Source organism: Micrasema longulum, unplaced genomic scaffold, assembly GCF_059751315.1.
Source record: "Micrasema longulum isolate JH-2025_06_02 unplaced genomic scaffold, ASM5975131v1 h1tg001812l, whole genome shotgun sequence".
Classification (NCBI taxonomy): domain Eukaryota; kingdom Metazoa; phylum Arthropoda; class Insecta; order Trichoptera; family Brachycentridae; genus Micrasema; species Micrasema longulum.
In genome coordinates this window covers 3231-25920 of record NW_028278986.1, presented here as the reverse complement: position 1 = coordinate 25920, position 22690 = coordinate 3231, and the positions used below count along the sequence as shown (strand labels likewise).

At 33.4% G+C, this 22690-nt stretch overlaps 1 protein-coding gene across 2 annotated transcripts in view; it reads right to left on the bottom strand.

Moving 5' to 3' along the window:
- boi (brother of ihog) overlaps positions 1-18729 on the bottom strand; it is a 40981-nt gene extending 22252 nt beyond the window's left edge. For both annotated transcript variants that reach the window (XM_088237999.1, XM_088237998.1), the window contains exons 1-3: positions 18650-18729; positions 1478-1710; positions 272-450 (exon numbers count right to left, since the gene is read on the bottom strand). In XM_088237999.1, coding sequence (XP_088094125.1) covers positions 272-450; positions 1478-1710; positions 18650-18713 — 476 coding nt within the window. In that variant the 5' untranslated portion in view covers positions 18714-18729. The remainder of the gene's footprint in view (positions 1-271; positions 451-1477; positions 1711-18649) is intronic.
- Between the last annotated feature and the right edge of the window lie 3961 nt (positions 18730-22690).

Genomic DNA, 22690 nt, shown 5'->3' with positions numbered 1-22690 from the left:
ATACTGAACTTAAATCTAGCAATAGCAAAGCATTGCCGGGTTCAGCTCATGTGATATAAAACTCAATTTTCCATATTCTGGAAATAGTCAGCTTTGGAATAGAACCCACATTTAAGGTTTACTTTTTTTAAAAGCCGTATTACATAAAATAAAATCGTCAAAATTATTTGTGCGAAAAATATCAACCGTCTTTTGTATTTTTTTAAATTTTCTAATTATTTTCAAATGCATTAAAAGTCGATTTTATCAACATGAAATTAGAAAAACTTACTCGTAATACAAGACTGTAGCTGGCGGCTCCGACGGTGGGGGTGGACATCGCACCAGGACGCTGGCTCCAGGCGCCGCGATCAAGTGGCGATCTGGTAACCTGGGAATCTCCCCAAGCTGCGCCACTGCCAGCTTGGCCGATACGGAGACCAGAGCTGATACTCCGTACCAGGATATGCACTGAAATGGAAAGAGGGACTCAATGATTGTTACGTTAAAAAAAATATTAAAAACTGGCAAGGGATCTCGCATAACTGATCGTGGGGTAATTACTACAACTTGGTAACTTCAAAATCAGCATTTTTGAGTTAACCACTTAAAGCACATTTTTGTATCCTCCACAAATGCTACAAATAGACGAGTAATGCGTTCAAATCATCATAATAATATTGCGGGGTAATTACTTCAACTAGTTGAATTCAAAATCTTAATTTGTGAGTTACCCACTAAGACACATTTTTTATCTTCCTCCATGAATGCTACTAATAGACAAGTCGTTCATTCAAATTTTCAAAATACTATTTTTTAAATTGTAATTTTTTTTGCGTTGATTGTAATTGACCATTACACCTCGTGATGTGATGGTCAGCGCGTTTGCCTACCATTCAAGAGGTCTCGGGTTCGATTCCCGACATGGTTGAAATGAAATATTTATTAAAAAGGGTGTTTCAGCACTAGAATATTTCATAGTCCCTGGACTGGTACCTGAAACGTAAGACTGATCATCTTACCTTCATGTAACAAAAATGATCCAGATACGCTGAGATTGGTGCACCAATGCAGTGCCCTATGCACAATTAGGTGAGGAAAGGGAATAATGAAATGATTTACCCAAATATTTCAATTTTGGGGCCATTTCCCACGAGTTGTAAATAACTCAATTTTATAAAATGGAAATCAAGTTGAGGTAGAGTGGGGTTCGAACCTCGGACCTCTGATCAGTGAGTCCGCAACACTAGCCACGGAACCACAACCCGATTTTGAGATTATCCAGATGTTTGTGGACAGGGACTTGATTTCAACCCCTAGGATGTTATCGAGATAAATATATAGAGAACATTTTAGTGAAAGAAATATTAATATTTAGACATTTACAGGGCTTGTGGTCTGTTATTGTTCACCCCTGTGAATGTTACACAGCGTGAAAAAAGACCGCATAAACCAGCCAATGACAGGTTATACGGGAAAAAATTAAGTGGCGTCTTACCCTGTAGTCTCCCGCCAGGGTCTCGTCGGTCAGCCGCACCGTGAGGCGCGACAAGGCCGCCTTGCTGTTCACGCGCGTGGAGGGCGGAGCGCCCGTCCAGCGCGCCGCCCCCAGAGCGCGGTGCTGCCACAGCGCGCGCTCGGCCGCGATGTTCGTCTGGCACGCGAACACCACCTCGTCCCCGAGCGGCGCGGTCACGGACTCCGGGCTCTTGGTGTAGTGCGCGCCCAGACCTGGAAACGGACGAGATTCATTCAGCTTAAATACCTACTACTACTATAGTTCAAATACCTGGATAATTCAGTTCAAGTACCGTCAATATTTCAGTTCGAATACCACCGATACTTCAGTTCGAATACTACAGATAGGTGCTTTATTTCATACAGGTACCATCAATATTTCAGTTAAAATGCTATCAATGCAATGCTTTGGTTCGAATATCGTCAATAGCTCAGTTCCTGCCCCCTGTACTGCTACAGGGTGGTTGCTATGGACAGGGCATTATGATTCCATTTTGAATGATTTGCTTGAATTTTCCCTGAAGATATTTTTCTTGTACGCTGTAATGTAAAGGACCTCAATGTTTTTCGGAATGAACTACCTTAATAAGATTTTAAAAACAAATTAAAGGTTTTTAAATATTTCTTTGAAATAACATTACATAGAGTTAAGGAGCTAAATTGAAAAAAAATTAGTTATTTGTCAACATTTCTTCATGTAATAAACGAACGAATTAAGGCTGTAGTCTGGTAAAATGAACGCAAAATTAAGAAATCATACGATTTTGCCATTTTAAAACGAATGTTTTTTTTTCAATCGCGCAATAATAAAAAAAACATAAATTAGATAAAAATAATATTTTTAATGTAACTAAAATATAATTACTTTTAGACCGGCAGATTACGCCATTTCAAATTTAGACTAAACTTAGGTATCTGGGATCTCAATAAAGACTAAGTATTGAACAAAAATTTGTTGTCATAATGTAAAGATAATAAGTTGAACATGAAAGTAGTGGTCGAAGCCAAATTTAATTTTTTTGATTTTGAAAAGAAATACAAGCATTTTAAATCACGTACATTTTTGTGACATTTTCTTTTATTTCTACATAAAATTATGCCTTCGGTAATACTTTAAAAAATTTAATTTATTGAAATACTTTAGTTGAAACCTTTTTTTATAGAATTGCATTCTCTTTTTTTCAAAAAAGAAGATAATTCTGATTGTAATATTTATTTATAACAACATCTTATTTACGTTTTTATGACCTTCAAACCTGCCCTTATCGTTTTCGGTACCTTTAAAAAATATTGTTTTTATCTCATTTATGTTTTTTAATTTTTTTATTATTGCGCGATTAAAAAAAATATTTGTTTTAAAATGGCAAAATCGTATGTTTTCTTAATTTTACGTTTGTTTTACCAGACTACAGCCTTAATAGTTCTTCACCAATTCTTGTTTAATTAGTCTGTTTTTAAGTTGGCGGAAAGATATTACTTTTAGCAATAAGTCCGCCAAAGTACATAATATGTTTGTTTAGTTAAGATTTAAGTAAATAAATTGTTAAATTCGAATACCATAAATAGTTCAGTTCAAACGCTATTGATAATTATTTCAAATATCATCCATACTTCAGCTCAAATACCACCAATAATTTGTTTTACTTTTTGATATTTTTAATTAGTAATAATATTTTTTAAATTTTCTATTTATTTATTTATTAATACTTTTACAATGTTTGTATTATTTTTTTATATATAGAATAATGTTCCCTCTGGTGAGGGAAACATTTTACAAAAAGTGAAACATGCCTTAAATTAGTTATTCAACAAAGACAACATAATAGTAAAAAAAAACGTAATTAATACATTAAACCTAATTATCGTTAACATAATGAGCAATATGAACTAAAATAATCATAAAAACATAACCAATTTATTTTACCTGTATACCAAATTTCATATACAGTACACAAATTTTACCTATTTGGCTTGATCCACTCATCGATCCGTGCGCAATCCACCTTCACTATCCATTTCTTAATAGCAATTTTATATTGTGAGTATTTCCTAATTGTCCTTATGGATAATGATTAATTTTTAATTGTTTTTGTATCATCGGGGTGGAGTACTAGTAACTCTTGTATTTGTGAAAGAAGTTATGGAAGGTAGAGAATAATGTTTGTGTGCGTATAGTAACAGAGCTTTTACATAAAGTTGTTTTATATGTGTTACATTAAGATTTACGAATATACCGAGGGAGCTAGTTCTGATTGGGACTCTTAAGATAATTTTTATTAAAGTTTAAAGATTCTTTTAAATTTGTAATTTAATTAAAATAATTTATTTTGTTGTCACATGCTACGGATTTATTCAAATGATTTAGAGAACAAGTGGGTTTTAAGTTTACTCCCCTGTAATAAATACAACATTACCAGCTGAGACAAATTAAATGCATACGCAAAAATTTGCCGGTTGATGCCGCCCGTCAATTAATAAATGCGTTTGTAGTGTCTAGAGTCGATTATTGTAATGGTATCTATGCAGGTCTACCAATGAACAAATGACTCGCCTACAATCTGTATTGAATGCCGCAGCGAGACTTATTTTCGGAATCTCTAAGTTCAGTCATATCACTCCACTACTTCGGGAACTACACTGGCTACGTTTTCCACAGAGGGTCGAATACAAACTCTGTTGGCTTATGTATAAGTCACTGCACAACTCTGCTCCAGAATATCTAAGGGAACTATGCATTCCAGATGAACTAGCTGACAGGAGTCTCACGCTTAGATCAGCTACGTCTACGGCGAGAAGAAAAGTTATTATACCTCTACGCAAACAGCGAACTAAATTTAGTGAACGCGCATTTGCGGTCGCAGGCCCTATGGAATGGAATGCTCTCCCAGCAGAGGTGCGAGGCTGTGAAAGTGAAGTGATGTTTCGGAAAAAACTTAAAACCCACTTGTTCTCTAAATCATTTAACTAAATCCGTAGCATGTGACAACAAAATAAATTGTTTTAATTAAATTACAAATTTAAAAGCTTCAATTAAATTAATTTAACAATAGAATCACTATGTAAAGCGCCTATGAGGTATTTTATTACGAAAATGGCGCTATATAAGTTATCCATATTAAAATCAAAATCACAATAACTTCAGTTTAATACCCAGATACTTCTGTTACATCAATACTTTGTACCGTCAAGATTTCAGTTCTAATATCATAAATACTTCGACCCGGATACCATAAACACTGAAGTGTGAATACTAAAATAATTTATATTATCTAGAGGTGTCCAATTTTAAACGTGGAAAGATACAGTATTTTGTAAGTCTCTTGTTTGTATGAAACTATAATTGCGTTTGGTATTGCGCCCAAGATTCATACAAATTATAGTTTAAAACAAGATTTGACGATTGATAAGGGACCACATTAAGGATATAATAAAATGACCTTGCACTTTTGTTATAAATGGCTTAATGCTGAATGTAAGAGTTACAGTAATAGTACTCTTCTCAGGAGAGAAAACTTTCCATTCCTCAACATAGCCCATCATTTTTCAGCTATTATTTTTCTGTTCAAGGTACTAGATTTTGGAATGAGCTATCTCTTTATGTAAAAATGCCCTTCTCTAGCTACCCTCAAGTAACGCCTGAAACATTATTATATATAATTAGAATCCTGACCTTCCTGAATTTTGTTGTTTTTTAAATATATATTTAATTTCTTTTCAATCCACGGTTCCTCTTTCTCTCTCCTTTCAAACTCATTATCTGATTCACATTCGCCATCCTTTAATATGTTATTTGAGTGAATATGTACAAGCCTTATCTCCCTATTAAAAAACAGCTGTTATTTTTAATTAATTATTTTTTTCATGTATGAATTCTTTCTGTCTGATTTTTGGTTGGATGGAAGATATTGCTTTTAGCAATATGTCCGCCAAAGTACTTATCCTTTGTGCTTGAAGATTTAAATAAAAATCATTTTAAAAATCCTTGAATACTCAAAAGATAAAAACATCTTTATAAGTAATGATATTAACGTTTCACCTTTATGACTATTTTAGATACTATGCATAGGTTTCATTTTGTATTATATGAGTAATAAAATCAACGTGTGTAAGTTTATACTTTTTACTAAGAATTCTTAAATCAGACGGCTCGATTGAAATGCAAATACGTTTTATCTTGAAACAAGGAATTTTGAATCATAAACCTGAGAGAGACGTTCGAAGAATTCTGTGCCGTGCGAAATATGCTATAAATTAGCATAATATGACTCAGAGGACAGCAGGTGAGATGACAGACAAAGATTACACGGGCCCAAATCTACCAGAAGTGATCCATTTTCGCAGGTACTAGTATTTTAATGTGAAAATTCCCCTTTGAATTTGACCGCCTATAATAATTCGTCTTTTAACTTTACTATCCGTTCGATTATATAGATATTATCACACCCTCTTACTTATGTTGACTGTACTCCATAGTCCTAACGCTCCAATGAAATTGAAATTTTTCATAAAGGTATATTGGAGCCATGCGCGGACCATCCATATATTGGATCAAACCAATGCACGGTGGTCCCGCCGTAGGTCACAGCCTTCCAATAGTCATGCCCAAATTATGATGTGTCACTGGTGGTAATTAGTGACTAAAAGCCAAATTTACTGATAGTATAAAAACAACTTGGGATTTCTTAAGGGTTCATCTGTATTTTAGCATCGAGAGTGAGTACATCCAAGGAAATGCTAATTACTGTAATCAGTGCGCTTATTAGTCACCGAGTTAACTGTTCTATATTTCTCAGAATCAGTCATTTATGTGTGTTTTTTTGTAATGGAAATTAAAGTTGAAAGTATGTTTGATTATTTTTATATACTTTGAAGCGTAAGTGAATAGTAGTTTTTGAATAGTGTCCCTTCTACATAATGCACAAATTTTGTTTAAATTAAAAAAAATATTTTTGTTTCCATAAACTATTTTACCCCGCTCTGCCCCCAACCTTATTTACTACATAATGTTCACAAGAACATTGTTTAAATGATATATATATATATTTGTCTGCACAACTCTGCTCCGGGGTTTACTATGAGCCGTACACTCCGTACATTGCACACGAATAAAAAATTTAGGGAAAATTACATGCCTGACTTTTTTGTAATTTTTTTTTTAGGATCTCTTTACAAGTGTTTATTTGCGCGAATGCATTTGTTTGACATTTGGATAGCTAAAAATGGAAAAATGTGGAGAAAAAAAACACCATACTTTACATGTGCTTGCCAAACAAATACCCGATGTCGAAAATATCGACACAAATACCTTATAAAATCCTATTGGTTACATGCACAAAAAAAAATTCAAGTATTGGATGCCAAAAATAGTCGGAAAATATTCTGATTGGTAGAATATAACAGAAGAATGCGACCTTTTGGGATCCACGCAACGTACAGGAAGTCCAGAAGCAGCTACAAGAGATGCCGTTTTTAAATGATCGACACATGAAGAATTTCGCGGACTGTAGCAAACGATCAAAATGTAGAAGGTTAGAAATTTTATTAAAAGTAGACGATTTTGCCGTAAATACTTTATTAAAGTACTCCAATCAATCTAATACATCTTTTTTACAAGTCAGTACTGACGAAGTAATATCTCTCATTGTATAAGCAAAGTTAACTAAACATCAGTATTTGTTAATAAAACAATTTGTGCATTTCAAAAGAGCTGCTTATACTCTTCCATCTTACCGGAATGTATTAAATGCAAAAAACTGTCTATACATCGGAAAAAAAAAATCACAAAATCGTCTGCCGAAATAGAATTGCAATCTTTGTTAGATCACATCACAAACCGTATACGTGAATCTCAAAAGGAAGTTTTAGAAAGTATTAAGTGTTTTGACTTGTTATATAATTACGGCCTTAATAAGGATCTGATAGACAGGTCTTGCCATTTGCTGCAATGTTTGTCATCAGGATATAATATAAATAAAGCTAAGTATAGGGATTACACGTTACAAACTGCTCAACAACTAGTTCAGGAATATCCATGGTACTACTTGCCATCTTCTGTTCATAAAATACATATTCATAGGTCTGAGGTGATTGAGCATGCATTATTGTCTATTGGAGAGTTATCTGAGGAAGCAGCGGAATCAGGCAACAAAAATAGTAAGCTTTATAGGCGCGATAACACACGAAAAATGTCACGAACTTTATCTAATACCGGTCTCTTATATAGCCTTCTTCTTACTTCAGATCCCTTAATTTCAAGCCTTAGGAATTTGCCTCGTAAGAAGAAGTCTATTTTGTCAAAAGAGTTTGTTATGTGTTTAATTTTTTTTTAAAGTGCAACTAATAGTTTTTAATATTTTTCTTTGAAAATATAAAGTTTTGTAAATATTAAGTGCTGACATTTTTATTTATGTAAATTGACAACACTTACACTAGATTTTTAATAAACCGTTATTTTTTTGTACGTTTAGTTTTATATTTGTACTCTTTCACTATGTATTTTTGTGTCAAAATGTAATTTTTGTGTACCTACTAAATAAACCGATAAAAAGAAATTATACAATTTTGATATGTTTATACTAATCATCATTGTTTTACATTTTTTCCTATTTTATTTAACTAAAAAACTATATATTTCAATAAAAATGAGTTGTTTTTTTTTCTGAAATTCTTATGAAGAAGTATTTTTTTAAATACAGTAGCATATGCTTTGAATGTTTATTACAACAGCAAAAGGCTATGACCGCCCCTCCAAAGACGCGGGACCACCGTGCAATGCTTCCCTAAAAATTTGCTTTCAAAACAATCAGTACCTCATTTTTTATAAATAAATTAACTTAGCCTTTTAGTAACTACAAACAATATTTTTTGTTAATAAAACTGAAATAAAATTAACCGCGCTCCGTCTAATTTTGGAAAAGGGAACCGCTTAAGTCGATTGATTCCTATAAGGCGGTCGTTCAGTACTGAATTTACTGGTCCACGAGTAGGCAAATTGAAATCTTTAGATGCTCTGTGGAAGCAGTTTTAACAAACAAATCCTGAAGCTCAATCACAGATACTTGGGTAGATATTCGAATTCCAAAACACATTGTCAATATGTAACAAAAAAAATTTCATTTACGGGAAGATTGCGAAATGTAATAGATATAAATAGTAGTGTTCTTATATATAAAACCATCATATGTCCACACATATATTACTGTTCTTCCATTATTTTTTTTATGTAATGAAGGAGAAATTATAAATTTACAAATTCTTCCAAATTAGGCGATGAGGATTATACTCAAAAGAAATATATATTTTAATGTAGAAATAATGCACAAAGAAATTGGCTTGCTCACAGTAAAGCAGCAAATTAAATATAATGTAGCAATTTTTAGTGCATAAAATAATTAAGGGAGTGAATAAAATAAAAACAATAATAAAATTTAAACAACAATGTCGTACATATGAAACAAAGGATAAAAAAGATAAGATTACCAATGATGAGAAAAACAGAATCTCAAAACTCATTGAACAAGGGATTGAAGCTGTACAATGAGTTACCTGAAAGAATAAAGGAGATAGAAAAGATCGAAATATTCTAAATTAATTTGAAAAAATATGTTATTGAGAAATTTTTATTAAAAAAATTATAATGTTATTAAAAGTTTATATAAGTTCTTAAGATGTTATGAACTAACTTAATAAAGCATAAATAAATAAATAACTATCAACGTGCTTAAAAACATGCTAAGCATTTGAGCGATCACAATGAACAACGATGAACATGATTAAGTTATCGCAGTCATAAGTCAACGCGTGTGTAATCTCTACGCTCGTGTAGGTTTTTTTTTTTTGTTTTCCTCGTAAATAAATACAGTTCACTGGGGAAAAATCGGCGTTTACTGTAAAAATTAATACAATTTATTGCATTTGCAAAATAGTAAGGAGTATCTAATACAAAAAAGAAAAAAATAAATTACAATTACTATGGTGACAGCTTTTCTTGGCATTTGGCTTGCCAACCGCTGGCTAAATGAAATAAATAGCATAGTAAATAAATAAATAAAAATGGCAGTTTTGGAATATTTTCCATATTTACACCGGTGAAATTCAAATATGTGATTGCGCAGCAGGATTATACGTCCCGAAACGTAAATATTTTGACATTTAATATTAGGTGTTCACGGATGTTGCATTGTGATCGCGAATACGATTAACAACCATAGTGAGAAATTGTTATCACGTCGCTTATTAGCACGACGATAGTTATTTTTTATTGAGCTTCTTGTTTATTTTTAATACATTATGCGGGTTACCCGGTGGTATAATAATATTTAACTATGGTTCTTTTATGCTGGAATTATGGCATAATAGCTTTTCAGTTTATTTCAAAGCATGAAACTCGAATTGCTGTGTTGGTAATAGGTACATATTTTACCTGGTTCTAAGTGGCTACTTCCCTAATCTAAATCCTCATCGCACGCCCCTGATTGGAGCGTTAAGACTATGTAGCACATTGAACAGAAGTGAGATGTTGTGATAGTGTCTCCGCTGTTTAATTTTGAGCCATTTCAGTTGCCTGCGATAATCAGATAGGTCATATTTCCAAATAGGACCGATAATATATATCTACCTAATACATGTATTCTAAAGTCGTTCGAGTTTGTCAAGCAGTTCACAGCTAAAATCAGTCATGTAAACAGCGTAGTATATAATGGGGAGTAATAACGCTTGTACGTGCGAGCATTATGTAGCTTATTTTATAAATCTTCTTTTTTCACACAAACATAAACTGAGAAGTACTTATATTGACGTAGAATGAGTAAAAAAAGACAAAGCCGAAGAAATTGAACGAGCATATTTTAAGTATGTTAAAATGCTTGTAGGCATTACACTGCAGGATTTATCTACCAGGGAGTCTATTAAAATTGATAATATATTACGTGGTATAAAATATTTCAACGTGACTTTAGCAAAAGCATCAAATTTACTATGCAACGTCATTTTTTTTTTTTTTTATTTAAAAAAAAAACAACGTAAGTTGTTTCCGTATTTTTACAAATTAAAAAATGAGCAAAAAAAGTCAGTCAAAGAGCGTCATTCGAAATAAAACTTTCTGCTCCACATGATATTTGTACACATTACATATATTATTTAATTTGATTATAAGCCTTCAAAATATACCGTCAAATAGATGAAAGTGATCATTTTCGACACCTCTTTCTGTTCACGCTCAATCGAGGGAATAAAGCTTCCAAATCAAAAAAAAAAATCTATTCAGGTCTACTTTTATACATCTAGTAAATGTTTTCACTTAGTAAATGTTAGACTTACACTGTTGTAGTTTTTTATTTATGAGAGTTTATATAATTTTGAATATACGAGTACATGAGAAAAAAAAAACATAGGATATATAAAGAAAAAACATAAAATAATAATACATTCATACTAATAAAAATTTTATGCAGTTTTTACACGTGTTCCAAAAATTTCTTTAGATTTACTTTAAATCTATTTATTGATATATTTTTTTAAAATTTATTATTTTATTTATTGATATATTATTGGCAGGCGCCGTGGCGCAGTTGGTTAGAAGGAAACTATGAAACTGGCGTCGCGGGTTCGATTCCCGCCAGTTGAAAAAAAATAATCCAAGAAATATTTTTTTCTCAATTGGTCTGGGTGTTGCGGTGTATTTTTCATTTCCTCCGTCCAAATCTCCTCTATCCCACCTGCTGACAAGACTCAAAATATAGGCTTAGCGGGTTAAATTTTTACACCTTTGAAGACAAAGCTATTTTGACCAGGAGTTTAATATTATTTTTATATCTGAGTGACGTATTCATCTCAGGTTCTTTTATTTTTTCTTCTTTATTAATTTGTATAATGGAATTTATTTTATAAATAGTGTCTACTGTATGAACCTTAAATATTTTATATGGACTTTCCGTATTGAATGTTGAGGGTTTCTTTAAAATTACTTTAATAATTAACCTTTGTACTATTTTAAGAGGGTTTAATATATTGGCATATGCACCAACCCATCCTACAATATTTTACTAATTTGTTTTAAAATAATGAAGGAGAATACATTACTCATTAATTTGTTGTAATATTTTTTGGTTGTGTTCTCTTGTTCTCTTCATTTGGAGAAAAACGGACCCACCTTATGTTAACATCAAAAAATTAGTCAATTATGTATTATCCTTCAGTCTAACGTTTCAGGTACCAGTCCAGGGACAGTGAAATATTGCATTGAAGGGAGACCCTTAAGCCCACCATCCACCCGCAGCTGTTATAGAGTGAGGGACTCTCTGTCAGCTACGAATAGAGGAAAGTTATTATAAATATTCATAAGGAATACAAACTCTATGCAGATTAAGGAGGGGGGTGGAGGACGTATGGACAGAGGCCAACACGTCGTCCCCACCCCTCAGGATCCCCTCAATGCCTCAGTTTTTTTTTATTCAAAAAAATATGTTAACAAACAATTTACACAAATAAACGTATTCAAATATACAAAAACATTTTTCTTAAAACTATAGTAACATAACAAACATAACTTACACAAAACATAAGTAAAAACACGGATATTTACAATAAGAGAACGACTTTGGATAAAGAAGGACTCCCTGGGTGGTCAGAGGCAGAGGATCCGAATACCACCCCCGTAAGGGGAGGACAAAACAAAATAACGTGTGCGTTCCGCTCGGAAAGAAGCACAGTCCCAACTAAATGAGCATCCCACAGGAACAGTTGCCTGTCCCACCATATTTTACCCACCCAGGCGTCCACGCATCTGAGGAGCTCCCAACGCGATACCCAAGTCCGGACAAACTGACGGAAGAGTGCAAAATTCGTACTGTTGGCCATCAGATCCACATTCCACGCTGGTCGCATGACCCCTGTCAGACCATTCAGTATCTCATCTCTGACGTCAGTGAAATATTGCAGTGCTAAACCCCCTTTAAAACGAGTATTTCACGTCGACCCTGCCAGGCATCGAACCTGGGACCTCAAGCATGGTAGGCAAATGCGCCAACCACTACACTACGAGGCCGACTTATCCGCACTCGATTTCCTTTTTCAGGATTTTTACCTGAGAGTAGCCTTCGAATCGAAAACACTTACTCGGAATCCTGGTTCTATTTCACAGACAGAACTTTATTCGTCATGCCATGACCCCTCTAATGGCTAGACTTTCGTATTGCCTTAACAAAAATTCTCTCCATCTCTGGTGTAATATACTTTAGTAATAACACGTTCACTCATATCGCTTTAAACAATTATAGTTTAAAAGGGGTTTTATTTTTTTTAGGTTTTGTTTAGACCGCACGTTGATGTCTACAAATTGTAGGTTTGTAAGGGAAACCAACCACCATCGGAAAATTCCATAGACTAAAATTATAGTGTATCAATTGTTAAATTGCTTTCATCGCAAGATAAAATAAGGTTTGTACCATTATTATTGACCAATGACTCAAAAAAGAAAAATATTACGTATAGGTACACAACATTTCTATAAGCTAATTTCTGTGAGTATTTATATTTCAAATATACTGAAAGATATCAGTTTGTATGTTCCCAATAATTATACTAGAGCGAGATCTCATGCACTATTTAACACACCCAGGAGCTCAATCACAGATAACTATCGACATGCTAAAAAACGTGCTAAGTATTTGAGCGATCACCACGAACAATCATGAACACGCTGAAGTTAAAGCGGTCGCGTTGCAAAACGCCATAGATAAGTTCCTGTGCGAGATTCAACCAATCCTCTTGAACTGACCGAAGTTGAATTTCGTTTTGCAACGCGACCGCTTTAACTTCAGCGTGTTCATGATTGTTCGTGGTGATCGCTCAAATACTTAGCACGTTTTTTAGCATGTCGATAGCCATCTGTGATTGAGCTCCTGAAGCCGTAAAAATACAAGTCAGAATTCATCGATTAATAGGGCAATTTGCTTGCTGAATACGGTTTCTGCGGATAATACGGATCTATTTTTCTGTACATATCGGCAGTTAAGAAGATATCTGCTTTCTATTCATTAACTTCAAACTTATATTTACAGTCTACATTACGTGATGGGTTAAACAGCCCGTAAAGTAATGCAGAATACAAGTGTCAAATAAATAATAATAAATATTTGTATTGAAAGCCCTCATTGTGATTTTCCATATATTATGTTTAATTTGTTAATTTCATCAGCAATATTTTTAATTAATGCTAATGTTTGTAGACAAAGACTGGATTTCATCCGCTCGATAGTAAATATTAACAAATTACGAGAGATGAAGGACATTTTAGAGGAGGAATCTCATCAAGTCTCACCGGCATCAATAAAGGTTTCAGCTCTTTAACTTCATAAAAATCAACAGATGAAAGAATTGAAAAATATGAAAATATAATAATCCACAGTGAGTACAGTGGCCACTTGAATCAACCAATGACAGACCATAAGCCCTGTAAATTCAATATTTTCTTTTCTAAAATGTTCTCCAACTGTGATATTTGTTCATTTCATTTTATTTGTCTAACTTAAGGGAACATAGCCTAGGCGTGGGAGAATAAATTTCGTCAAAATAGATCCAGACTACTAACGCATACAATTGCAATTTTTGAACATACACTGCTTCACGTTGCACCGAGGGTCGCATACCGGGAAAATGAATAATTTTTAACTCAGAATGAAATTGAATTACCGAAATCATTTAATTACCTTTCCTTTGAAATTTAAATTGCATGCTCGTTCTTTTTTCGAATTTTCACTTTTTTTTTAAATGGATGTATTTTTCAAAATAAGATCATACATATATTCAGTTAAAGATTGACTCGTTTTCAATTGTTCTATTATAAAATCCTATTTCTATTTAAGCACATAGAGATTTTTAAGTAACAACGCATTTTTCATTTTAATGCATAAATAAAATGCAATTTGGCTATCGTATTTCCATGATTTATTTTACGATATACGTGCACAGGTTCATTCAATGCAATAAAAATTTTTAAAAATATTTGATTAACCTGTATAACAACCATTCATGCAAAAAAACAGTAGGCTTATTCTGTCACAATTTCATTTCGTAAGTTCGATCGTTCGTCATACATCAATCTCACTCTAACGCAATAAAAAATTACACATTTATACAAAGTTGCTTTGACTGTCTAACTAGGGTTATTAACCTCGTTCTAAGACAGTCAAAAAATATATTAAAAAATAACAGTAATCAATACATATTAAAAAAGGTAGTAGACTTAGTAACAATATAGTCAAAAACATAGTAGAATACAAAATAAAAAAACAAAGTAAAAAAATGTAGTAAAAGAAGCAGTAAAAAACATATTTAGAAACCCATTAAAATACATAGTAAAAACAAAAAAAAGTAGTAAAAGATATAATAGTAAAAATAAATGAATGTTTAGAAACTTTCAACTCTTTCGATGATTTGGTTTGCTAGAAATACAACACTAGCTGATATTTGTCGAAATTGGTACAATTTATCTCATTATTCCACATACAGATAAATAATTCTATTTACATAATACAAAAAAATTCTCTATTTTTTTTCACAATAATTGCAGTGCAATTAAATATTTTTTTCATTACACGCGACGTGTATATTTCTGCACAGTATCGCATCATAATATGATGAAAGTCCGTTAGAAAAAGAAGGCCTAGTAATTGCAATATTTTATATTCAATATTATTAAATTACATTCCTGTTTCTACTAGAGATGTGAAGAAGTCTCAAATGCTGCTTGCTTCTGCTTTTCTTAATTATGTTTTACGATTCTCCCATTGTGCGATTATTTGTATATGTACATAAAAATACCGTATTTTTTTTGTTTGAAAAAAGTTTCATGGACTCAGTGCTAGAGACGTCCACCGTCCTCGGCGAGGACGGCGAGTGAAACGTGAATGATTCGACATTTGTAATCTGGCTTTTTTGTATGAAGATTTGTGTAGGATTTTTACAACTTTAGAATGGCGACAGTTTATACGATATAATGTATCAAGTATCAATGATGTGTATAAACTTAAACTAAATATATATGTATATTTATGTATAAAATATAATAAAGATATGTATGTGCGAATATATATGTATATATGTGAGTGAATGTATGGTTATTAATGCATTACAAGTGCCCCGACTCAACACGGATTTTCTAGCGAGTCGGAGCAAGTTCACAGACATGGGTCGTTCCTGATTGTGTCGCTATAAACTGTGTCTCTGTCCTTAACAAATGTATGTATAATATAATTAATAATAAATAAATAAATGACCCAACAAAACTTATTATTGAAAATAACAAGATATTGCGACTTAGAAGAAGATTTAAGCATTACGATAAACTAAAAAAAAAGGCCGTACCATATTTACAAATACCTGAAATACCTATTTAAACGTTGACTATTTTTAGTGATTTCATAATCTTTGAGATTTTTTTTCACTAACTTACAATGTAAAATTATTTTTTCTGTATGAAAAATGGAATATGTTTACAATTTTTTTTCTTTCTAAACATTTTAAATTACCGGTTACCGACGAAGATACTTTGAATTTGTATACAAATATACACATTTTAGTACGTAAATATCTATGTTAGTTTATACAGTCTCGACATGTACATATGAAAATAGCGTTCATAAACGGCGCAGGAGACGAAAATGGCATTAATAACTCAATTTAAAAAAAAAAACGGAATGAGTTCGTTTCAGCTGTTTACCTTTGAACTGCGTTAAAAGGTGGTGATAGGGTTGTTGTAGAGCGGGGTTCTGACTTCGTATCTCTGATCCGCGAGTTCGTGAACTATAGCGCGCGCCCACGGGATCGCAACCCGGCTCATCCATACAAATATCATATTTAAAATAGGTACTGCAATTGCAACGTGCGAGTTTTTTGCAATAATATTTCCCATGCAGATTATTTCCATGCCAAAATAAACAGTGATAAAATATTTATCGTTTTTTTATTCTGGGAAAATGATAATAATGTTTGTAAGGTCTCTGGAGCTATAGCATAGTGTGCGAAATCGACTAATCGACAAAATCACGCATAATCTCTCTTATCTTTAACTTCTATGCAAAAAACAACAAACAAACCATCAAGCTGTTTCCCGTAGGGGTACGCAGACAGAATAGAACGCCACATCACTCTGTCTGCACGCAGACCTCGCTTCCTCTATATTAATATATCTTCTCATGCACGCACGTCGATTATTCCTACTTTTGACATGTCCACCTTCAAGTATTTGATGCACTTGATCGTGCTATGCCTTTCTCGGTCTTCCTCGTTTTCTGCATCCATCAACATTCGCATCGTAGATCCCTTTAGCCGTTATTTCGCTGTCCATTCGCTCTACATGTCCAAACCAACGCGGCACCCCTTGATTCTGGCATAATGCTTACATAATTCACGGATACATCGTTTTACCACACATTCGCCCGAGAGATCGCATTTCGACAGCGTTCAACTTACTTTCATCATTTTTTTTGCAATTCTATGCTTCCCCCATACATTAGGGTTGGCACTAGAACTCCATTGTGAACAGCTAGTTTTGCCTTCTGCGACTATTTTCTATGCGCAACGCAACAATAAATAATTCAGACCTTACCGTGAAGATTTACCGTGTCCAGGCGGATAAAGAATACAGTTTTGTGTATGAAATAGAATCAGGACTCTGGACGAAGCCGTACGTTTTGAATATTTTTTTTTAGATTATGAGTCGGGTTTTAGTCCTGTGGCTAGTGTCTCGAACTAACGGATCAAAGTTCAAGGTTCGATTTCAAGACTGAAATCTTTTCATCACCCAGTTCAAACCCTTTTATGTTGACAGTGATAGGAAACGATAGTATCTACTCTCTGGAGGACCAGAACGCCCCCAGGGGACCCTCAAGGGCGGTCACCGGCAGCGCACCCAAAAACAGCAGACTAACCCAAGGACTTATGGTTGCAAACCAACTTTTGCCACCACTCACGCCTACTCAAACTGTGATTATTGAAATTTTTTACCTTATCAAGCGAAAGCAATAAAGGAGACAAGATAAAGTCAACAGATGGAAGAGTTTAGGATATATGGATGTTTAAAAATAGGCAGAATGGTGAATGTTACACAGTGTGTAAAGTGCCACCTAAAATAACAACATTGTTTGGTCAGAGGAGTCACATGTACCTTGCTCCCAAAATTTACAACACTCTACCTGTTGATTAAAAAATTGATACAAATAAACATAACTTTAAATTATTTGTTAAAAATGGCTTCTGGATTTGGTTCCCGAAAACTGCCTTGAGATGATCACCCTACCAAAACAGTAGTATATTTGAACTCGGAATTATTGTTGTTTTTTTTTGCACCACAACGGCCAGGAGGCCCAATTACAGTGGTGAATTACATCACAGAACACCCAGGCTTGAGAAAAATCACATTTTAATTTTTGTGTTCTCACCGGGAATCGAACCCGGAACCTTCCCGTGCGTGAGTGAAGCGTCTTGACCACTACACCACGGAGGCCGCCGCATGTCTGCTATTTATATTTTATGTTTATATCCATACAGTGTTATTTATTATATTATATTTATTTACTATGTACTAGAACATAATATAAAAATAATGTAAATGAATGTCTCGACACGGGTAAGGCCCAGTGAGGTGTTCATATAGAAAAGAAAAAATATAAAGTTTTATGTGAAATAAATAAATAAATAAAAATAAACCAGCCAATGACAGGTCATAAGCCCTGTAAATACCTAGAATTTCATATTCTCTTCTCAAAATTGTTTTCCCTGTCTATTGCAACTAATTAATATCTTTTTTCATCTTATCCAGTCCTTGTCTACAAATAATTAGACAAATTGAAAACATTGTTGCCTCATTTCAATCAATTCCCATTAACTGTCACTTTTTGTACTTATATGATCATCAGGCTTATAAAAAAAGTTGGCATAATTAATTGATGTAAGCATGCATAAATTTTTAATTCGCAAGTAAAGAAATGTACCCACTGAATCGATAATCTTTTTTGCTATCCTAGTATCGTTAATGATCAAACAGGTTCGATAGTGAATGAAAATATCCTTGGAACATACCAGAATGTGGCCTTAAAGGATACGAAGTTGCATGAATGAATTAGCGAAGGCTGTATTGGCTCGGGTAGCTTACCTGACTGGGCGAAGGGCGGGAGGAGGGCCAAGATGAAGAGGGGAAGAAGCGGAGCGCGGGACATCTTCCTCAGCCCATTACTATCTGAAAAAATCATAAATGAAATTTAGATAATATATAGACACTAGCTTATCATCACATGCATACGTTCACGTAACATACCCCACGATCAAAACATTGTGACAAACCTTAGGGTCACATTCAGCTACCCCTCGTAAAATTTCTGACAAGTAAAATCAAGGATAGGTACTTAGAAATCTAAAATATGTAAAAAGTAAATTTTAATTTTAGTGACGTATCGTTGTTGCAAAATAAGCCTACATATAATACTTGTAGCTTTATAATATTACTAGCGGCCCCGACAGACGTTGTCCTGCCCAAACGTTGGTTTGTCTGCTATTATCTTAGAAAAAGACTTTTCATTGATAAGTAGGTACCTAGATAATTGTTTGTGGTTGAATTCCAAAACTAAAAATTGTTAATATTCAAATATTTCATTTAAGTAGGAACCTAGGAACTTGTTTACGGTTAAATTCCAAAACATAAAATAAATAATTTTTCAAATATGGCATTCTTTTTGCAAACGTCAAACTCCGATTTTCTCACCAACAAAGGGGTGTACTTATGTATGAACACGATTAAAAATAATGTATTGAATTTAACATTATTTTAGTATTACAAAAATCCAGTAAAAAGAAATAAATGGGTAAAAATTATAAGAAATTTAAGGTAAGAATCTAATTGAGATCCACAAAGACCAAATGCTATTTGTAAACATTCAAAAACAAACTTTTTTTATACGCAAAAAACAACATCTTTCCAGGTTTTTGTAAATGCATTCTCCTCGCATGCAACCCTGGTAGATCGATGAATAAAACATTTATGCTCTTTACTTCTTTTTTACACTAGATTTAAGATTTTTATATCTACGAACACGCACAGCGCAAAGATCTATATTTCTCTGAAAACCGCCCGTGAATCGGTTAAGCCGTTTAGGAGGAGTTCGGTGACATCACGCGTACAGAGGAATTATATATATATATATAAAGATGTGTAAAAAATGTATAATACTCAAATAATTGGCGGCCTCCGTGGCGTAGTGGTCAAGACGCTTGACTCACACATGGAAGATTCCGGGTTTGATTCCCGGTGAGAACATAAAAATTAAATGTGGTTTTCCTCAAGCCTGGGTGTTCTGTGATGTAATTCACCACTGTAATTGGGCCTCCTGGCCTGTTGTGGTGCAAAAAAAAAATTACTTGAATTTATAAAATAATACAAATCTCATAACAAAAAATCTAAGATATCACTTGAACACGCTGAAAAACATAACACTTGTCTTCAGATATATGTCTGTGTGCTAGGTTCGATTCCTGGGAAGGTTCACATAAAATATTTGTTTTCAAATCCACTCAATGAAGTATTTCATTGTTTCTGGTTATCTTCCTACTTCCTATAACAGATGATCGAGATACATTACATTTAGGTTAACAATACAGTGCCCTATGCATCATCAGATGCGGATAAGGCAATTATGGTGATGATAAACAAAAAAAAATGGAAAACAGTTTCATTTTCGTAATCAAAATAAATAAATAAATTGCTAGAAAATACCACTTTTTTTCTTTACATAATATTATTTTATTTAAATTCACGATAAAAAAATTGTATTTAGTACGTGTCATATAACTTTGCACATTTTACTACTTTGAAAAGCTCTGTGTATAATACAGTAACAATCTATCATCGGGTGGATGAGTGTCAGAATATACCATTAATATATCAATATTTAATACATTTTAAGCATAGAGTTGGATACAATGTTATGTGCAATATACCATAACAATGGTAATACGAGGGTTGTGTAAAAAATAAGGTTCTCAAATTATTTTCAGGTTTAAGGCATTTTTTATTTGAACTGAAAAATACATCATTGGAAAGCTTAATTTCCGTGGAGGAATTTGGTGACCGTTCTGCTTGTTGAGTTTATGGCTCGAGGGACCACAATAAATTCGGAAAATTATTGCGAGACCTTGAAAAAACTCAGAAGAGCCATCCAAAATCGCCGGAGAGGAAGACTGACGAAAGGCGTTAGACTGCACCACGACAATGCGCGCCCGCAAGTCTCTCGCCAAACCAAGGATTTAATCGAACATTTTGGCTGGGATCTCGTTGAACAGGCTCCCACAGCCCTGATCTTGCAACGAGTGACTTCCACTTGTTTCCAAAATTAAAGCAACACTTGGGTGGACAACGTTTCGAGACTGATGTAAGAGTGCAGGAAGCGGTCACCAAATTCCTCCACGGACTGGCGGCGGACTTCTTTTAATCTGGATTCCAAAAGTGGATTAGTCGTCAACAAAAATGCGTTAAAAACACTGGTGATTATGTTGAAAAATAGTCAAGAAATTCAGCTTTCCAATGATGTATTTTTCAGTTCAAATAAAAAAATGCCTTAAACCTGAAAAAAATTTGAGAACCTTATTTTTTACACAACCCTCGGTATGTTTAATTTTATTATTATTTAAGGTGCCTAAAATATTGGGTATTAGGATGTATCCGGTATTTATTAAACATAAAAAACTTCTGAGCAATAAATTTGGCATTGAAGCCATAGATGCATAGATAGTTACAAAGGAATAAAATATAGCTATCCATTTATTATCACGAAAACGCGTAATAAAAAACCAATATTATACCAACGTACATAGGAAACCTATTACGAGTAAAATGTATGGACATTCTAAAAAACATTTAAACGTAGATCGCAGGACAGTGAATAACAATAATAATGCCGGGCGTTTATTGAATAATTTTATATCGCTTTCATTTAAGTTCTGGCCTGAGTTTAATTAAATGAAATTCCTACGGGAAGTATAAGCGAAAGGGCTACAGATCACTCCACTCACCCATAACTAAAAGCATTCTCATCTTTATCTTAAAATAAAATTCCCTAATGACCCCAAATGCTTCGTGTCACATCCGGCAAGGTGACATTTTCCATTAACGTCTTTTATTTTTTCACCATTTTCACAAGATGGCGCGGAAAAGATTTGTGAAATTCTGGCGCCGCGCGCGCTATTAAAATAAACATCTCATCTATTCGACAGAGTATAAATACTCGGGAAAAGTATTATTTTTATAAATTCATCCGAATAATACGTAAATTAGTCAAATGGGTGGTCATTAGAGCCGAATTATAGTGGCAGAAAGATGCGCCATTTTCATCCGGGTTTCTGACAAATGGCGTTTTGAAGATTTGCAAAAACTCGCTGTTGGATACATTTTGCCTACGTGACATTTTGGGCACTTCATATCAGCCGCAATCATTCTTTTATAAACTTATATATCTGTATTGACACATAAAGACTCGAAATTGTATACAAATTCACTGCAAATGATAACGCCATTTTAACACTACGGGGCCGCGAACTAAAAAAAAACATTGACCAATATAAATAAACTCCATTTATGTCACATTGCCATTACTTTTTATTATACAAATTGGTATTTTATTGACAGTGCAATATTTGGAATCGTACCTGCCTGTTAAAACAAACATTTTATTGTGTATAAACCGGGACGGTTGAATTTTAATTCCGCAATAAAACTTAGATACTGTACGATAGATTAAGAAACTATAAACATTCTATGATCAACACTTAGAAGACACTTAGCTGAACAATTTTATAGCGCATTAAATATACTAAAATTACAATAAAGTCTCTTTTTACATGTAACTTATGCATGTTTGTAATAGTTAAGCTATTTTTGATTCGATCAGAAATGGACAATTTTTTAGAAAACAGTAATAAAGAATGAGATAATCTCAAAGGAATTGATTTTTTAAGATTATGGAGATAAAAGAAAAACATAAATAGTTACCGACGAAAAGCCTTTTTAATTTAATATGCCATCTAAAATTTCTAGCTAATAAACTGTCTTGGAAAACAACCATATTTATGGATGTTTTTAAAATGGTATTTAGTATTTACATAAATATATACATATAATACTGATAATACTTATGAAACAAATATG